The sequence below is a fragment of the Centropristis striata genome, chromosome 12 (genome assembly GCF_030273125.1).
Source record: "Centropristis striata isolate RG_2023a ecotype Rhode Island chromosome 12, C.striata_1.0, whole genome shotgun sequence".
NCBI classification, from domain to species: domain Eukaryota; kingdom Metazoa; phylum Chordata; class Actinopteri; order Perciformes; family Serranidae; genus Centropristis; species Centropristis striata.
The window spans coordinates 7,578,523-7,599,302 of record NC_081528.1 but is presented as its reverse complement, the minus strand read 5'-3'; the positions used below and the strand labels follow the sequence as shown (position 1 = coordinate 7,599,302).

At 40.5% G+C, this 20,780-nt stretch overlaps 1 protein-coding gene across 2 annotated transcripts in view; it reads left to right on the top strand.

Moving 5' to 3' along the window:
- Window positions 1–20,780, top strand: part of LOC131981598 (protocadherin-1-like) — a 252,684-nt gene that overhangs the window by 23,220 nt on the left and 208,684 nt on the right. For both annotated transcript variants that reach the window (XM_059345977.1, XM_059345976.1), the window contains one exon: window positions 94–2,277. In XM_059345977.1, coding sequence (XP_059201960.1) covers window positions 94–2,277 — 2,184 coding nt within the window. The remainder of the gene's footprint in view (window positions 1–93; window positions 2,278–20,780) is intronic.

Genomic DNA, 20,780 nt, shown 5'->3' with positions numbered 1-20,780 from the left:
TAAATTTGCATAATCATAAAAATGGTAATGTGTGTTTCTTTTCAGATAGTATTTTTGAGATGAAAAGTTAAAGCTTTTCTTTTGTCCTTGCAGGTCAGAGCCAACGACGCGGACACTGGTACCAACAAAGAGATCGACTACAGCCTCCATCAGGCATCAGAGGCAGTTCAGAGGCTTCTACGCATTGACCGCCTGACAGGCATCATCTACGTCAAAGGCCTGGTGGACCGCGAGGAGGAGAGCTTCCTCAAGTTCTTCGTGGTTGCTAAAGATCGTGGACCAAACTCCAAGAGCTCCAAGGTCCTGGTGACCATCAATGTCGGGGACCAGAACGACAACGCACCGGCCATCGAGATCCGTGGTATCGGCTTGGTGACGCATCAGAACGGCGTGGCCAACATCTCTGAGGACATGCCCATTGGCACGCCGGTGGCTTTGGTCCAGGTGTCGGATCGTGACGAAGGGGAAAATGCGGTGGTGACGTGTGTGGTTGCCGGTGACGTCCCTTTTCAGCTGCGACCTGCCAGCGAGTCAGCCAATGATCGGAAGAGGAAATACTTCCTGCAGACGACCACCCTGCTGGATTATGAGCGTGTGAAGGATTACAGGATTGAAATTGTCGCCGTGGATTCTGGAAACCCAGCCCTGTCCAGCACCAACTCCCTCAAAGTCCAGGTTACAGACATGAACGATAACACGCCAAATTTTTCCCCTGCATTGCTTGAGATAGACTTTGCGGAGGACAATATGCCAGGTGACAGGGTGGTGGATGTGATGGCGTCAGATGCAGACAGCGGCATCAACGCAGAGCTGGTCTACAGCATCATTGAGCTCCCGGCCACCAGGCTCTTTGAAATTGAACCCGACACCGGAGAGATCCGTGTGAAGAACCTGCTGGATCGGGAAGAGACGGAGCGGTATGAGTTCCGTGTGGCAGCAGCGGACAAGGGTGTTCCAAGCAAAACTGGCACTGCAACGGTGGTCATTAACGTTATGGACCGCAACGACAATGACCCCAAGTTCATGCTGAGCGGCTACAGCTTCTCTGTCATCGAGAACATGCCTCCACTAAATCCTGTTGGTGTGGTGACTGTGACAGATGCAGATAAGGGTGAGAACGCCCAAGTGAGGCTGTTTGTGGAACCCGACAATGGCAAGTTTGTCATCCAGAACGGCACAGGAACCATCTTGTCCAGTATCTCGTTTGACCGCGAGAAGGAAAGCACCTACACCTTCCGCCTGAAGGCTGTGGATGCTGGTGAGCCACCTCGGTCCTCCTATGTGGGTGTGACCATCAATGTCCTGGACGAGAATGATAACGCCCCCTATGTCACCAAGCCGGCTAACTACTCCTACAAGTACATGTCACCTGTCACCCCACCGGACACCAGTGTGGAGGTCGTAGAAGCTGAGGACATTGATTCTGGACTCAATGCTGAACTGGTCTACACCATCACAGGAGGCAACCCGTATGGCCTGTTCCACATCTCTCCAACAAGCGGGGAGATCACGCTAGTGCAGGAATTCGCCGGCAAGCATAACGGACTGCACCGCCTGGTGGTGAGGGTCAGCGATAAAGGCAAACCTCCCCGACACACCACCGCCCTAGTCCACGTTTTTGTCAATGACACAAAGGCCAACGTCTCCCTCATTGAGGCGCTGGTCGGACACAGCCTCTACACCCCTCTGGACAGGGACATCGCCGGAGATCCCAACTACGCCCTCGCTCAGCGCAGCAATATCCTGTACGGCAGCCTTGCAGGTATTGCCGGTGTGATTCTGGTCATCGTAGCCGTGGTGGTCATCAGACACAGGCTGCAGAAGGACACCAAGAGTGGCTACCAGGCCGGTAAGAAGGAGAGTAAAGACCTGTACGCTCCAAAGCAGGGCCCCAAAAATGGGAAAGGGAAAAAGACCAAAAAAGGGAAAGCTCCCAAACCGGCCAAGCCGCTGGAGGAGGACGAGGAGGCCAGCCTGCAGAAAGGCCTCAAGTTCAACCTCATCAACGACAACGTCAATGACAGTCCCAGAATCCACCTGCCCCTTAACTACCCACCAGGAAGCCCCGATTTGGGCCGCCACTACCGCTCCAACTCCCCGCTCCCCTCCATCCAGCTGCAGCCACAGTCGCCCTCTGCCTCCAAGAAGCACCAGGCCGTTCAGGACCTCCCCGCCACCAACACCTTTGTGGGAACGGGAGACAACAACTCCACAGGCTCCGACCAATATTCGGATTACAGCTACAAGGCCAACCCGCCCAAATACAGCAGCAAACAGGTAGGAGACTACGCAAACACGGCATACCACAGGGACATCTATTGGACCAACCGGGTGTGGTAGTCACGCTGGGACAATTCTTCCATCAAAGCTGCACTGATTCCCCTGCACAGCACCCACTTCCAAATGGCTGTTTTCCATTTGTTTTTGGTTTTTCTTGTGTTCACCATTTCTGTTTCTGTTCAGTTTATTGTTTTGTTTGGACAACACAATATTCACAACCATGGAAGATTACATAAGGGATAGACCAGATATGGGTTAACCAATATTTATCCGTTGATATTTGGTGACCACAACCCCCAAAATGAACTCTGATGATCCAGAACTATTGGAGGGTTGTTTTCTATACCGAATGTTTGTGTTGATTTTTATTTTGTTCATGTTCAACAATCTCCCGTTAAAATTTTCCAATTCTTACAGTATTTAATTAAGAGCACAAGATAATTTCAAGCATTATGAGTCAAGCAAATAAAAGACAAAATGTATGAATAACAAGGGCATATATTGGGTTATATGAAGATGTTGATATCGGGAATTCCATATGGGTCTATCCTCATCCTTCTATGTGTTTTTTCCATTTGTTTAATTTGTTTTCAGTTTCACCTTTTCACTTTGGGTTAAATGAAGGAGGTTATGAGTTTTTTTTATTATTCACAAGTGTTTTGAATCTGGAGTTCTTTATGCGGCCATTGAAAGCTTCACGCTGACATCCTCATTAAGTCTGAATGTGTTTTTCTTTTCTCTTTCCTTCTGGAGAGCTGACTCGAGGTTTTAAAGCTACTCTTTATGGCCGGATCAGCTTGTTGAAGTGTGACAAAGAAGAGTGACTGTGAATTCCTAAGTTTTTTTTCTTTTTTTTCTTTGTTGGTACCCATTTTTTTATTGTTTCTCGGCTTTTCTTTGGCCAGGAACTAGACTGTCTGAGCAGCACTTTAGAGTGTTTCCATCCAGTTCAGACCAATTTAAGGTAATTTCAGCTCGGTCAGGGAGCCAAGCAGCAAAGAAAGGAAGAAAGGGAATAAAAAAAAACGAAGGAGGGAGGGAGGGGTTGTAAAAAAAAAAAGCCACTACACTATGAAGGAAAAGGTACACTAAGACTAAATACAACCATTTCTTAACCTCCGCACCTCCTGTCAGGTCAGCTGAAATATGACTTTTAATTTTGCCGTGTTCCCAATCAGCGGGGTTTAAAAGTCAATTGTTTGCACAGATTAATGGCAGGTAATTTTCCAGGCGCCCGCTTTCGCCTTCTGTTTCCCAGAGTGCCTTGCTCTATTCTATTTAATGTACAAAAAGGGGGGGTGGGAGGGAGGAGATGGGGGCCATTAAGCGCGTGATGGTGACGAGCTTTCACGCCACATCGGCTATTCTGTGATGGACTAAAAATGTCACATGCACTGTGAAACCCGTGGAGACAATCGCATTATGGTATGTTCACACTGTACATATTATATGTGAACGACATGTCAAATGTTTTGTTTTGTACTTTTTCATTTGCTGTTGCAACATTATTGTGTGTTGGTCACGTGTGTGTGTGTGTGCTTAACAAGGGCATTTCATTGTTCTCCCTGCTAACTAAAGACTTGTTCACCTGTACCAAAGACTCACACACACACACACACCTGCATACTCACTGTCATAACCATCGTATTTCTATGAAGCAGACTGTGTTTCCTTGTGTGGTCGCTGTAGCAGACGTCCTGCTGGAGTTTGCAGCTTGCTAGCGCTCCTGCTGGGTTAATATTTAGCCTGTTAACACTTGAGCTGGCAGGCGTCACACTTCAGACTTAAAGCCACACGGCCCCATATTGACCCCGTCACACACACACACCTGCAAACTCATGTACTCTTCTGCTTCTTCTCTGGGGAAAAACATGTACAGTGTTTTCATTTTGTTTTGTTTTTTACAGCTAAAAGCAGATTTTATTTCAATAAACATGTTGCTTAAATGTTAAAAGAAGTGGCGCTCTCTGTGCATTCACTGGGTGGTCAAAGTGGGCGGGGTTACAAACAGGAACTGGGAACGCCGCATGTGGAGGTACAGTATTCCATTTTCATTCCCATCCATCACACATGGAGAGAACATGTATGTTTACAGCCAATAGTATATATTTTAAACACACAGTATGGATGTTCAGGAGGTTTTTATCGGGAGCAGAATTCCGCAGAGGTCTCCTCCTCTCCAAAACAAATATACCCGCTGATTAAAACGGGTAAAAAAACTGGAAAAAAAACAGTTTGACTTTAAAATCAGTGTTTTTCTGATGCTGTTTGGTGCACACAGGACATCTTGGAGGGACTGGGAGCCAAGCTGCCACCAACGTTCGCTCAGCTTGTTTCTCTGGAAGCTTAAGATCCAGATGTCTGATGACTAAAATCCTTCATCTGGTTCAAATAAAGCAATAAAAACTACCAAGATTTAACACGTTGGTTGTAAAAATGTGGTTTAAAACAGGATGGAAAGCCAATTAATGACAGCTAATGTTAGATAACCTCAGTGCTGACGCATAAGTAAAGGGGATATGACGCCATTGACGGGAAACCAAGTGAAACCGACCATTACCTTGTTTAAAATTACAGCTTTCTCTGTATTTGGAAAGATTTGGTATAATTTAACAAGACTCAACAATTTATAACATAGTTCTAATCATTTTTAGACATTTTAATCCAGAAGAAAATTATATTATACCTTAGTTGAAATGAAAATAATTCTCATCACAATTAAAGTCAAAGCATACAATGAATTTGATGATAAGTCTTTTGCACAGGAAGATACAGACATACAGCGACATCAAAAATAGTTATGATGTACAACCATTTCTACAGAGGTCAGATTTTGGCTTAATAAAGAGAGGGATGCAAATGGTTCTTCGAGTGCAAACAATTTAAAAATAAAAATTAAATGATTATATAATGGGTTACTTTATGCAGTGGGTGTTTCATATGCATCTGTTGATGGTTAACATCAGATAAACTATTGGTCCCACTCAGTCACAGCAACAGGCACAAAAACAGTTGTACAGATAAGTAACTTTAAAAATCACATTTAATTTTAGGAAATTTTAACTCAAAATTGACAATAAATGGATGTTATGTTGCAGTTTTTTAGGGATTAGCATTCCTAGCATTCCTATATATATATTCTGCAGTGAAGTTTTCTATCTGCTGATTGAACAGTTTGTTGCTGGTTCAAAACTGGTTCTTCTAATATTGTTAAAGGGATATTTGGGACTATTTGAAGAACGGTTGTACGAGGTATTAGCCATCTAAAAAAATCAGTATTAGTTCAAGTGTATTCTTTATTTATTTAATATTTTTACTGCTTTAACTTTCTGTCAGACAGCTGTTTAAGTCTACATGGAAGCTGTTATCTACGCTCTCTTCAAAGCCACCAGACTCCATTGACCAAACTGTAATTTTACCTGGCAGAACGTTTCTGGTCTACTGCTGTCTTGATTGGTTTGTTTGTTTGTGTTATTGTGGGACTTTGGTGAATCCAAACTAACCCATGACAACACCAAAGTCACACAATTACACAGACACACTAACTGATCAAAGCAGCAGTAGACCAGAAATCCCCATGTTCTGTGGGGTAAAATGACTGTTTTGGTCATTGGAGTCTGGTTGTTTTGAAGGGAACGTAGATAACGTCTTCCTCTTAAACGTCTAGCAGAAATTACACTGACTGTGGACACTTCTATTAATCCAAACTCTCCCTTTCCATCAAAAATATATATAATATAAATATATATATAAAAATATATTTCAAATTCCAGTTTGACTTTATTTAAAATGCCTTAAGGCTTAAAATTATACATTTTCTCTTCGTAACCACATGAACACCTGAAACATGTTGTCTGTCACTTTAAGTTCACAGCAGCCTCCCTCACTTTGGACTTTGAACCTGCCGCACACACACACACACAAATACAAAAAGGGACCAAAGATCACCGAGCAGGTGCTGAACCTGCCGGGGTCAAGGGTCAAATATCACTCAGAAACAGTTATTAGCAGCAAAGAGTGAAGAGGTCAGAGGTTAATGAGGTCACATCCCCCCCTCATCACCCGGAGCCGGCATTAACAGTCCACCAGCGTCCTCCCTTTGCTTTTACGCTGACCAACTCGGCTGTCTCCATGGTAACACAACGACCTGTGTGAGTGTGTGTGTGTGTGTGTGCTGACTCATAGTACTGACCAACCCAACCTCCTCCCCCCCTTACCCTCCGTCCAATCCAACACAATCCCTCCTTCTATGAAAAGCTCTGCCTTTGGAATGAAGTGTGTGTGTGTGTGTGTGTGTGTGTGTGTGTGTGTGTGTGTGTGTGTGTGTGTGTGTGGCGTTGCCTGTCATTCAGTTTATATAAGCTCTGAGCTGTGAGTGTTTGTTCCTCTCTCCCACACACTCACTATGATTTCATGGATAGCAAAAGCCTGAGATACATATTTCCATGTAAACAATCAGAGAAAGGTCAAAGTGTTTTTGCAGCCTCGTTATTATCGACACATAAAGTGATAAAAGTCCCGATTTTCAGATTTCTGAATGGATGAAAAAAAAAAACCTCCAGTCTGACCTCTTTCTGTCTCGGATCTACTTTGTTGCGTATCACTATGCCTGCCTCTCATATCATGGAGCCTATCAGCTGTCTGAAGGAGGCTGCAGCCTGTTTTTCGCAACCACCACTTCATCCAAATCTGCCTTGTTTTCCCCCTCTGTTGTTTGATTCATAATCTGTTGCACACAACCCGCACGGCTGCACACTATCAGAGTGTTTTTGCTCCACAAGTTTGCAACCAGGCTGCAGAGAAAGACTCGCAGGCTAACGATAGATTGGCTGCGAAATAAGGGCAGCAGTATGCTTCAGATAAAGTGCTTGTTCCTTCTGTATCCTGCAATTTTTGTATCTTTGCATAACCGACCATAAACGTTCACGTCCATGAAAATATGCAGGGACAATGTTCAACAGTCCAGATCCGTGTCAATTGTAGCAGTAAGGGGAATTTTGCCTACCACTGTGATTAGCACATGTGCACATATATCACTTAAATTATTCAAATTAAATATACTTAGCCTTATAATTTCCAAAACACCAAAATTTTACATTATGTCTAGTAAAGAAAAAAACACACCAAAGACTATATAATCATGTGACTAACTAACTTTCTTATTTGTTGCAAGAAATAAATGCACATTAAACATTTTTGTCACATTAATGGTTTAAAAAATAGGACCTGATAACAGTCACAATCAGATAACTATCCAAAAATAACACGCTCATAATGAAAAAGTATGTTCAAAAAATAATTAGACAACTCTCTACAGACACATATAATAGATATAATATGAAACAATAATATATTTCTGCCTGCTTTTCTTGGTGGGTGAAGTTCGATTAAATTATTTCTTTGTTGCTAGATTGAACAGCTAGATTTTGATGCTTCCACCCACTTTATTGGAGGGGAATGTAGGCAAACACGTCAAAAGAAAAGTACAAAATTTACAAGAGATTTAGAAGAAAGTATTTAAACAGGAGGACAGCGGGAATAGATAGGGGTAAGCATCTCACTTTAAAGTACACTGAACACTTTGCTCAAAGCAGGAACTTCCGGCAATCAGAAACATTTTCCTTGTAACATGAACACGGTTAACTTTCCAGAACTGAAAGATATTCATAGTAATTACATTTTTGCCATCTGATTAGCCTTCAAACTCATCTGTTACTTCCTGGATTGTATTACTTTGTTCGCTTGTGGCTGAAACAAAACCCCTCCAACTCTGCTCCAGTCTGAACTGAATATCTTTACAACAACGTGACGGCTGCGGCAGCACAAGGCTGAATAAACAGAGGAAATAAATGGGAGTGTATATCTATGTTCCTCAGCTTAATGCACTCTTAATATGACACATTAATGAGACCTTTTAAAGGGTTTTATGCTGTCAGGAATGTATGTTTCTTGAAGCCTATGCCCTAAAATTGTGTGCAAGATAGATTTCTTTCAGACTTTGATACCTGACTGAATTTTTACCATTCACACTGCATTTAAATCATCCTTTTCCTTTCATTTCTCTGCAGTTTGAACTGCAGAGATAGCCCAGACAAAGCTCTTAAAGTGTTAGTTCATTTCAAGAACAAAGGATCCTGGAAACGTAGCAATGAACCCTATTAAATGAGCGTTTTGTTCCACCTTATTAAAAGGTTAATCATTTAATTAACATCTTGAATGCACAATAAAGTGCTCAGTCTGTAGGAGTGGTTCCCAAACTGGATTTCGGGTCAAAGATCTGAGGCATCACAAGATAAATATTCCTTTCTTCTTTATTTTTCTGAATTTGCTGTTTTTGTGATATACTGGATACTTTAACCTCCACAGGCTGCAACAAATCCCTCAGATGACACAACCTGAGAAGGAAAAATCAATCTTCGGTTGCCAAAAAGATTAAGAACCACTGGTCTATAGCCTAAAAATGATATTTTCTCCTGGAGGTATGGGGCGAAAAATGAAAAATACCCTTCCAGAAACCACAATAACTATCAGCCTTTCCTAAAACGTCACTTTTATCCACGGCGACTGGATGAAATTATAAATAATCCTGTAAAATGACAGAAACTGGACCTGCTAATGTTCCCACTAAACACTCATAATAATAATCATTTCACTCCGCTTCGGTTGCAGCACATTAAATGATTAAAAACAGGTGTTTTTAAATCAACACGTGTTCCTGCAGTTTGACAGACGGAGGACTTCCTGTTTCTCTGCGGTCCGGCTCGCTGTCACATGAAAAAAAAGAAAACAAACTGTAATGGAGCAGCCATTAGTCGGGCAGCTAGCAGTTTTTTCTTTCCCCCAGAAAATTACAGTAATTTCACTTCAGCGGGCTTAAAATGTGGTCGAGCAGGGACAGTGTCTGTCATCAGGGAGACACAGCTGAGAGGACGCTGCACAAATACTGGCTCTGTGTACTCACATGATACTGCAGCTGGAAACATCTTTTCATCTCACAGAAACAGGACAGGTTTTAGTCTTTATTCAAGCACCTGCTCTGCTGTATGGAGAGGAGAGGACATGTAGGTGAAGTGAAGACAGAATGAGCAGGTTTCATAGTGTTAGTCCAGATTCATGTTCAAGCATTTCAGACACATTGGAGGCTTCTTATACACTGTAAAACAAAAAAACTGTTGTTTTTACGGTAAAAAAAAACGGCAACTGCGGTTGCCAGAACTTTACCGTAATAAATGTGGTAGAACTTTTTTTAATATTACGTTAAAAAGATATTGGCACTGTTGATTTCATGTTTAAGATTGCCATTTTATTCCATATTTTACCCCAAAAAAATTAAATAATTAACAAGAAAATACTTTACAAATGTGGCATGAATTAAAGATTTTACCATTCAATATTAGAGTATATTTCTGTTAGAGATATGGTGTTTAGTACATTTAACAGTGAGAAAAAGTATTTTTACAAAAAATAAATGCTTGTATATATATATTACAGTATATTTTTGCTACAAACACGGTGCCAGTGTATCTTTCAGTGGAATAGTGTATTTTAAAAATAAAAATGTATAAAAATACTGTTTTGGCCGACTTAAGCTGTCTTTTACTGTCATGGTTTAGCAGTTTTTCACCGTGAAAACTACATACACTTTTTACAGTGTAGCAGCAGTTTTGGTGTTTGAGTGCCAGAACTTTCCAAGGATTTAAGGGCGCTTTCACAACCCAAACCCGTTCTTTTTGGTCTCTTGTGAACGCGCCAATCTTTTTCTGGTTCAAACGAAAACAACCGGTCCCAGACCACATGTGGGAGGATCTCCGTCTGTTTAAAATCCAACCCTAGTGCGGTTCGATTCACTGTCAACACAATGCGACCCAGTCTAAGGAAATGAACCAAAACACAGCAGATTGCAGGCGTCCTGTGAGATGATTACAGAGCGACAGATGCATAAGCGAGAGGACGGACTTGGACTTGTTATTGCAGAATTATCACTGCTCGTTGTGAATATTTCTGTACAAATGTGTTTGGTGAACACCAGAGCAGATTACAAACAGTATAATCAAAGGTACTCAGGGTGTTGCTTTGTTTATTTCCATGTTCAAATGTTCCACCACCAGCATTACAACCAATAAGAAATAATAGAGCGAGTAGATTTCCAGCCCTCCACCTTCGTACATGTCCCTCTGCAAATCTTTTTTAAAATGTATTTGGACCGCTTACATTGCTGCTCTGTGGAAGAAACCAAACTAAATACCTAAAAAGCACCTTTAAAGAACTTTACGTTCATTTTGAATGAAACAAATCTGTTTCATGAATGTACACGGTGGCCCATGAAGCTAGAATAAAATATTTTTTACCTCTTTTCCATAGAAATGATTGTGACAATGTGATTTATTCTTGGCAGATAAAGTGTGTATCTTCTCAAAACTTTATTAATCAATCTACCAAACTTATCACATTAAAAAATAAACCACAATTCACAGAGGAATGTGTATGATGACAGAATTATTCCAACTTTCTGAGCGATCATGTATTATAAGAACTGGATAAAGGACCCTACTCAGATGCGCATACGCCAAAGGAAGTTCCAGGTTTACTCCCACATTAACTCTCCCATTGGTGCCGACTACAAGTTCCCACTGGGCTCATTGACTTGACATTGCGATGACTACAAGTATAAAACCTCAGTAGATCAAAAATGGATAAAAGAAAGAGTCATAATAGACTTTGAAGTGTAGTTTGAGAAGTGATCAGTAGAAAAAATCCTTCAGTACTAAAGATGAAGATATGATCAGCAGGTTCTGCCAAGTTTGTAGATCGGTATCATCCTGTTTTACCACTTTTACATGTCTCCTTTTTAAACATTTCACACAGTTGCAAAAAAAAAAAAGTGTGATTTTCAGAAGAAATTCAAACAGGAACATAGCAGACTTTTGATTTGGACAAAGTGGTCGAATAGATGATGATTTAACTTCAAATGTATTTAGTGTTTGTTTCATCTCATCTGGGAGTTCAGTTAGTTATTAAAAAGCTAAAATTAATAAATAACAAAAATAAGCAGGATTTGTAGTAGTCTGGTAGTAGTCAGAGTAGTATTGTAGTATTTTGTACCCGGTCAGGTTTTGTGTCTTTTCACAGGTTAGAACAGGAATGATGGAGAGATGAAGATTCGTCTCACTATCTGCAGTGTTCAAGGTGGAGGGTGTGTGTGTGTGTGTGTGGAGGGGTACCTGGTCACAAAGGGGCCTTTGTGATGTTCACACACACACAGACCCACATTATTTCCACCTAGAACACACACATTCCTGAACACAAACATCACTCAGCACAACATAATCCTCTCAGCCCTCTCTATCATCGTGTGTGTGTGTGTGTGTGTGTGTGTGTGTGTGTGTGTGTGTACTACCAGATGGGTGTGTTCCTTGTACGTTCATCTGAAGCTGCAAAGTCAAAATAAAAACTTTCACACTCCTCCTCCAATTGAATAACAGCAGCCAAAACATAACAGTTTGTGCGTCTCAGAGTTCAGCTGTAAACAGAAACCACTCAATAAGAGCAGAGGAAATCAGTGAAAAAATAAACTGGAAGCTTAGCATTAAAAAGTGAGCGGCTTTAAAGCTGTTTCAGTGTCGAGGTCACAATAATTATTCCTACAACAAGCCGGAGTTAACAGCTTTTATAAAGCTCTGCCTTAAACGTCACAATAGAAATAAAAGGTTCATCGAGCGTACTTTAGTCTGACAGCTTGAACCTGTTCAATCAAACACTGAGTGGACTGTAGAGGGCCCAAATAAAAAGCACTGACTCAATATTTAGAGCTCAACTGCAGCGATGTGGTTCAATAATAATCGAGGGTCACTGACTCTCTGCTGGACCGGAAAAAACAAACTCAGAGTTCCTGTCATGCAACACGATGGAAACAGCAACTCATTTAATTCTTCTAAAACTATTTCAAATGTAAATAATGTGTTTGGTTTCTGAATTATACTGGTTTAATGTCTAATCAGTTTTGATTTTAGGAAAGACAAAGAACATCAACAGCAGATTTTTGGGTAGATGCTAGAATATAGTTACAGGACATGTTATTTGAACATTGAAACAGACCTACTGAATGAAAAATGAGGCCAAATGCAGAATTAATCTACTTTAAATTATATTTGAAGAAATATTACCCAAATCCTGTCTTTTTAAGATTTTCACCCAGCTCTGCAGCAAGGCAGTTCATGCAGAAATATCCCTGCAGATTTAAGGCAGCATTGAGGAACACTGTAAAAAAAAAAAAAAAAAAAAAAAAAAAACTGTTGTTTTTACGGTAAAAAACAGCCGCTGTGTTTGCCAGAACTTTACCATAATAAATACGGTGCAACTTTTTTTAATATTACGGTAAAAAGATATTGGCACTGTTGATTTCCCATTTAAGATTGCCATTTTATTCCATTTTTTACTGTATAAATAAAATGTTTTTCCATCAAAAGAAACACTGTTCTGCCATATAATTGACAAGAAAATACTTTATAAATGCTGCATAAATTAAAGATTTTACCATGAACTATTACAGCATATTTCTGTTAGAGATATGGTGTTTAGTACATTTAACAGTAAAAAAAGTATTTTTTACAAAAAATAAATGCCATATATATATATATATTACTGTATATTTTTGCTACACACTATACAATACTGTTTTGGCTGATATATACATTTTACGGTGTTTAATTGTTACTGAAACTGAATTAACTCATTTATCATTTTACGGTCTCATTGTCATGTTTTAGCAGTTTTTAACCTTAAAATCTACAGACATTTTTTACAGTGAAGACACGGTGCTGTTCATCTGCCTGCACTGAATGGACAGTGAGCCGGTTGAATATCAGCAAATATTCATTATTAGGAAAGTTGAGGCTTGGTTTCTGCAGTGCCAGTCTTATTGGGTATCTAGAGTCATAAAAATGTGATACTGCAACTGCAGCTTCCTCTGCTGCAGGAACATGTTATACAGAGTGCTGCAGGGATGTATGGTTTTCAAATTAGTGCTGTGCTATTCATTGACAGCTAAATCACAAGTTTGAAGGTGTTAAATTTACAGATTTGGATGTACTTCTTCAACATAAAGAAAAGATAAAAAAGATTTTGTAGAAAACATTTTTTTTCACACATCTAACTATAAAACCCTTCTATCTCACTGACTGAAAGATGAGGGAACCAGAAGTTCAAACTCATTTTCCAAGTTTTCTGACTCATCCCTGCACCACTCTATAGCATTATATTCTTTTTGATGCTATATTCTTTATTATTTATCTGAATCTGCAACTAAAGTTATCAAATGAATGCCAGGCAGTAGAGGTATAGAGTAGCTGAGTAAAGTCCTTTAAGGTGCAGCGCTAAAGAAGGAAAATAATGAGTGTAAAATATGAAATCTCCTGTGCTGCTCGGCTCTTTTGTTCGCGTGTTGCCATTTATTTCAACCATTCTTTAGAGAACCTCGAGAACCGTGAAGCAACTCCTTCAGCCTCCCATTCAGCCTCTCTCTCTCTCTCCATCTCTGTCTGTCTCCGTCTATCTCGGTCGCCCCCTCAGGGCTGTGATTGTGTTCGAGCCACTGAGACGACTCAATACAAAGATCAGTGTGTGTGTGTGTGTGTGTGTGTGTGTGTGTGTGTGTGTGTGTGTGTGTGTGTGTTTTACTTTTATGTGGAGCCAGAAATCAAAAAACACAAGAAACATAATTTTGTTAGTGTGTTATTGTGTGTTGCTATGTGTGTGTGTGTGTGTGTGTGTGTGTGTGTGTGTGTGTGTGTGTGTGTGTGTGTGTGTGTGTGTGTGTGTTGCCCTGCCACCTGCTCCAACAACACAAGCGAAGTGGAACGGAATCAGGCCTGAGGCTTCACACACACACACACACACACACACACACACTCACACACACACACACACACACACACACACACACACACACACACACATACACATACACACACACAAGCAGAAAACACAAGAACAAAACAGGCGAGTGACAGTAAAAGCAGGCATGGAGAGAGGAGGAGGAGGAGGAGGAGGAGGAGATGAAGGGGAGTAAAAAACACACTATACATATTACCGTGTGTGTGTTTGTGTGTGTGTATATGTGTGTGTCTCCAACAGGGCAGGTAGCAGGTGGTGTGACTCAGGAGACGATGAGGTCACACGCACACACACCTGTAGGCGGGGTCAGAGGTCAGATGCTGTACAGCTGCTCTGTACACTGGGCAGCTGAACTGCACACACACACACACACACACACACACATACACACACACACACAGACAACATCTGCAGCAGCAGCACAGAGCTGCAGAGTAAAAACAGAGAAAATACGAACAGCAGGGTTTGGTTCGGTTTGGATTTAATCTTGTCAAATAAGAACCTAAAAATATGTTCAAAGCAAAACCTCTGCTCTATTTTCAGCAGATTTAAGTTGCCGTAAACTGTCGTGTTATAAATGATTTCATGATTCTTTTCGCATCTTGAGATATTTTTAAATAGGAATCCTCATATTTTATCTCATATTTTACATATTGTTCCTTTATGCATGAATGAATATAAAGTGTTCTTATTTTAGGTAAACAGGTCAAGAGAATAAAACATAAAATAATATATTCAGTTTGGTGGAGAGAGTCTCAGCTGGAGTGTTGACTCACTGAGGGAAAGTATCACCATCAGTGGTACAGTATCAGCTGTAGCATCGGTAGTGCAGTATTTGCAGTATTATCAATAAGAATGTATAGGGTTGCAAAGGGGTGGAAAATTTCCAGAAACTTTCTATGGGAAGTTAAGCTTGGGAATTTTCATTTCCATTCAAAAATAAAGTAAATGCCTTGTTTTTACGAATCCTTAAAAAGGCGACTGTTAACAAGTGGCTAAATGAGACTACAGTGGTCGTCATGGACATTAAACGTCACAGTGCCGGACAGGGAGGGTAACCCTGTCACTAGTCCGCCTCCAGGCTTCTAGTCGTGTGTTTCAGAGCTCTTGCAGACTCTAAATTATGTTAATAAATAATGTGTTATGCTACGGACTCACTCATCAAAACCGCTGATTATCCCGTCGGAGAGTTTCTGAACCAAAACCTTAGTGACTTTGAAGTCATGTGACCGTGGTGTAGTTCGCTAAAGGACAATGTTAGCATTTTATTTCTGTCGGTTTAATAAAAGCGATGTTCATTTTTGAAGATTATCCTGCTGAACAAAACGCGTCATTATCAGAAGCGTGTGTTTGCCACAGAGAATATTTTCTGCAATGATCCAAAATCCCATGTTGTTTCGTTTGCTCTCTATAGTCTTGTGCTCTGGGGGCTCTGTGCACGTGATGGAGGAGTGCAGCATGCATGTAGGGGGCGTGGCCTCACTAGAGGGCGTGGCCTCCTCAGCCCTGCAGTAAACAGTGTGCTGTGTGCATGTTATTGAGTGTACTTGCATGAAACCTGGTTGTTTTAGTCAAGATTATGCTAAAATATATAATTTTACTCAACTATATTTAAGTAAACTGATAAGGGCCGACCTTCAATTGTCTTCAATTTCAATTTACGGGTTATCCCCGTTAATTCCCATACATTTTGCAACTGTAGTAAAGTATCAGTGGTACAGTATCATTATTAGTACTATCAGTAGTACAGTATTTCTTCAGTAATTTGCAGCAGATGCTCAGTGACAGTCGGCTCTGTCGGAGAGTCTCAGGAGACGGGGACAGACAGAAAGACGGAGTACTCGAACTCGAGGTGTTAGAAGACCTTCTGCCAAGTGTACAGTCTCTGACAGTCACCGCGGCAACCGCCTCCGTCTGCATCCTGAGTGACAGGTGACGGCGAGAGAAGTGACAGCTACCGGAGAGCGAGGAACACGACTTCATCAATCAGGAATAAAACACTTGAGTCTCTCATTAGATTATTAAAACGTCAGTAACGGCTTTTATTAGAGGCTTAAATCAAGTTCTCTGCTGAAGTACAGTGTCGAGGTACTTGTACTTTATTTGAGTATTTCCATTTTATGCAACCTTACACTTCTACTCCTCTATGTTTTGATGAAATTATCCGCCTTCTTCAGCTAGATGAACTCTTGGATCAGCTGGAAAAGTCCTCTTCACAAAGTTGAAAACAGCTGTTTTTCTGAGTTTTTAGAGATCTGTGCATCTATTTTTAAATTTTTGTATTTTATTTAAAAATGTTATTTTATTTTACAAATGTATTTTTAACGTAACTTTTTACTTAAATATTTAATAATTTTTTAAGGTCATTATCATATTTTGTTATTTATTTTTAAGGTTTTTCCTTATTTCTATTTTTGTTTACTTATTTAGGTTTTTTGTCTTTAATTTAATTTCTATATTTTCCAAGATTTTTATGGCAATGTGTTTTTGTAAAAAAAATGTTTATGTCTTTCCTATGTCTTTGTTTTATTTTTATATCTTTAAAAATATACTTTTTCCCATTTATTTTAAATATTTTTATTTATTATGTTTTTTTCTATAATTCAGTTTTTATATTTTAAGAAAGATGTTTAGGTGAACATTTTTATTTATTAATTCATTATTTAATACATTTTATTTTAATTTATATTTTAGAATTTGTTATATTTTTATATCTTTAAAACAATTCTTTTTAGGTCATTTTTTTAAAGGTTTTTATATTTATTATTCCATTTTCAAGGTCCTTGTTAGAAAGCTGAAACAGCTGTTTATCTGACTTTTTAGAGATACATGGTTCTCCCAGGACAGCCACGTAACAAACACATGATGATTTTTTAGAATATGATGCATTGCTGCAGATTAAAATGACCACAACCATAAATATCTACAGAAATGCAACATATACATTAATGCAGCAGAAATATAAATACAAAAACATCAGCTGTTTAATAGGAAAACATGGAGAAGGAACATTTTACTGCACAGTGTCATATACGTGTGAAAATACTCCACATACTCAGAACTTTACTGGAGCACAGATTCAGAATACTTGTTCTTCCTCCACCTCTGTCTGTCACACAGCAGAGTCAGCATTTGACCTGACAAAGAAGAAGCAGAATGAGTGAGCAGAGCTGCAGCCTCCATCACTGTCTGTCTGCTCACAGCTTCAAAATGTGTCACTGCAGAAGAATCAGATTATAGAGAGCAAACAGCATCACCACTGGAGTAAAACACACACACACAAATGTAAATTTAGGCTACGTTTACATGATGACGGTCTGAACAGAAGATGCAAAAGTGGCATTGCGTTTTCACTTTTTATTCCATGTTTAGACGAACGTTTTCGGGAGGAAATCTGGGTGCATACGGTGACGCAAAAGTGTGTGGAGTTGGATTGTATGCATGCCAGGCGGCATCACTTAAAGTTACTTAAAGTTTTCACGCTACACATTTTCATCAGCTACTCCTTCCACAAAGTTATCCACCATCCACTAGATCTCCCAGGTCCAAAGCCATCTGGCTCGCCTCCGACCAATTGGTGCGTCCAAAATTTGATAGAGGTAATTACAGATCCTTCTCTGTTCAGTAATACTATCTGTACATATCCTGTCCATTTGGTGGAAAGACTCCTGTGAGTTTATTAGAGCTGCCAGAGCAGCTTGAAGGTCTGACGCATGGAAATATTCCCACGTTTGTTTATTTCCCTGTACTGGAACATGTATGTGACGTAAACGCGTATGCGACATGAGCAGATCTGAGCAGAGTTTTGTGCCTTGGCGGAGCGTATTCAACTTTTCCACTTTAGAAGGTAGTTTCAGATTTTTGCGTTTTTAAGCCTGAAAAACGACATCATCGTCTAAACCGAAGGCACTTCCGATAAAATATTTTGTTGTTTATACCCGCAAGCGTCCTTGTGTAAAAGGGGCTTTAAGTATTAAATTCATCATGACATATGTTGACTGCAGCATGTTGTCTTAACGAAACTCCTAAAACATCAGAATCAGCTTTTTATTTGATGTTTATTAAGAACTGGGTAGGGTGCTGCCGATCAATGTTTCAGCTAATGGTCCCTGGTGGCCACTTGTGGTATTGCAGCAAAAAATTCCCCTGCAGCCCAGAAAGTTTTTCCTACAGACCACAATAATAAACATCTGTAAAACTGCTGACAGGACACATTAAACTGCAAACAAGCTCAATTATGTTGGAGGAGCCATGACATGAATATTCAGTGGGTTGCATAATTTGGTAGTAACCACAGAAACCAGAAAAGCTTCGCAGACAGTTGCACAGGCCGCAATTGTGCAATATAACAACCAAGAATGCATGAACACATGCATGCTTCCTTTTGCACAGAGAAATGGTTGGCGGGTGTAGCTCAGCTGAAAGAAAATACATGAAACTCCTCAAAACAAAGTCTGTGTCATGACTTCTAGAAAAAAGACACTGCTTCTTTACGACTGATACCTCCAACACAACTCACACCAAAACAAGCTACAGGTAAAAGAAAAATTGTCCTTTTAAGAAGACGTTATCAAACTGTCGTTTTCATTTGTTATGAGAATTGAGAGTTTGTGACTTTGAGACTTTCTAAAGTGTAATTTCAGTTTCTTATCTTCTTCATCCTTCACATGTTAAACACCTGACTGATCTTTATCCTCCTCGTTCTGCTGCTCTCTGCTCTCCTGCAGGAGTTTCAACCATAAAGGCTGTTTTTACCTCTGTGCTACTTTATATGTCTCTGTCTCACCGGACACACACACACACACACACAGCGGGACGCCCTCTGCCCTCGTCACGCTCTGCCCTGCAGGGTCCAGGGATTTTATGACGGGCAGAAGTGTGTGTGTGTGTGTGTGTGTGTGTGTGTGTGTGTGTGTGTGTGTGTGTTGGTTAACTGCTTCAGCGCTGAGGCAGAAAATGATGCAGCGGTCGGCTGAGCTCAGAGAGGTTTTATAGAGCAAAAGGGCCGTCCATCCTCCTTTACTTCCTTTTTACTTTCCTTTCTTTTCCTTTTTATTTCCCCATTTTTTCCTTCTATCCTTCCATTTTCTCCTCCATTTTCTCCTCTTCCTCCCTCCTCCATCCTTCTTTTTCCTCTCTTGACTCCACTTTCCTTCCCTCTCTCCTTCTTTTATCCACCTCACTATTCATTTCCTTTCCTTTCCTTTCCTTTCCTTTCCTTTCCTTTCCTTTCCTTTCTTCTAACAATTTCTTTCCGTTTTCCTCCTTTTAAGTCCTCTGCCTTCCCCCTTTCCTGTTCCTTTTCTTTTCTATCCTTCCTTTTCCTCTCTAGTCTCAAATTTTCCTTCCCCCTGTTCCATTCTCTCCTTCCTTCCCTTCCTACTTTTTTGCTTTTCTTTCCTTCCTCCTTACTCTTCCTCTCCATTTTCCTCCTTTCAATCCTATGTCTTCTTCACTTTCCTTCCCTCCATCTCCCTTTTCTCCTTAAATCTACACTCTTCCTTCCCTTCGTCACTTTTCTTTCCTTTCCTTTTATTTCCTTACTAACTTACTTACCTGTTACTTTTCTCTTGTCTCCTTTTAAATCTCATTTTTTCCTTACCTTCCTCACTTCTCCTTCCTTCCTTCATTCCCCTACCTTTCCTTTCATTTCATTTCCTTTCCCAATGTCCTTCCCCATCCACTGTCCTTTCATTCTTTCTCCTTCTCTCCTCCTTACCCACTTTATCCTTTCCCTATTTCCTCTGCACTTCCTTCCCTCTATCTGCTCCTCCTTACCCAGTCCCCTCCACTGTCCATCCTCTCCCTCCCTCCCTCCCTCCGTCCCTCTGTCTCTCCACTCGTTTTTATTTAATATGGCCGCCTCGTTCTTCACCTTGAATCACCTCTCCTTCCTCCGCTCAGACTGTGGAGAGGAGATAAGAGAGAAGGGGAGAGAGGGAGGGAGAGAGAGATGCTGTCGTTCTTTACGAGGCGTTTTCTCTCCGTATCATCTGAAGTGTCTGTTTGGATGGGAAACACTCGTCTCCTCCCTCTCTCTCTCTCTCTCTCTCTCCCGCTTTTTATCTCCCCCTCTCATCACCTCTCTGCCTTTATCTCCTCCACATTCCTCTGAACTCACTTCCTCCTCCACCTTCCTCCTCTTCTTCCTCTTCCCTGTTGAACTTTGTCCTGTAAAGCAGTTTTGAGTATCTGATGGTTCAGGGTTTTGCTCATCGGCTCCTCGGCAGCTGTAAAACCTACAATCCTTCTCTGTTTTCTGGCTTTTTTTATTCGTCCATTTTGCCGAACTGAGGAGCTTTTTATTATTTCAGTAAATAACTGAATCCAAACTGACTTTAACGGATGAATATCAGCATGCAAACTCCCCCTCTGCTCTTCAGGGAGTTAAATTATACGATTCTCTTTTTGAATTAGTCATTGCTCAGCAGTGTCGGGTTGGGTTATGCTACTTTTGAAATAAATTTATTACGAGATTAAGACTAAATATGAAACATGTATCTCCACCTATCTGTTGTGCAGCTGCTTCTTCAACTCTCCTCAGCTGAGGCACAGCTGCATTTCACCTGGAAGTTCTTGTCCTAATCATCCACAAATTCAAAATAATA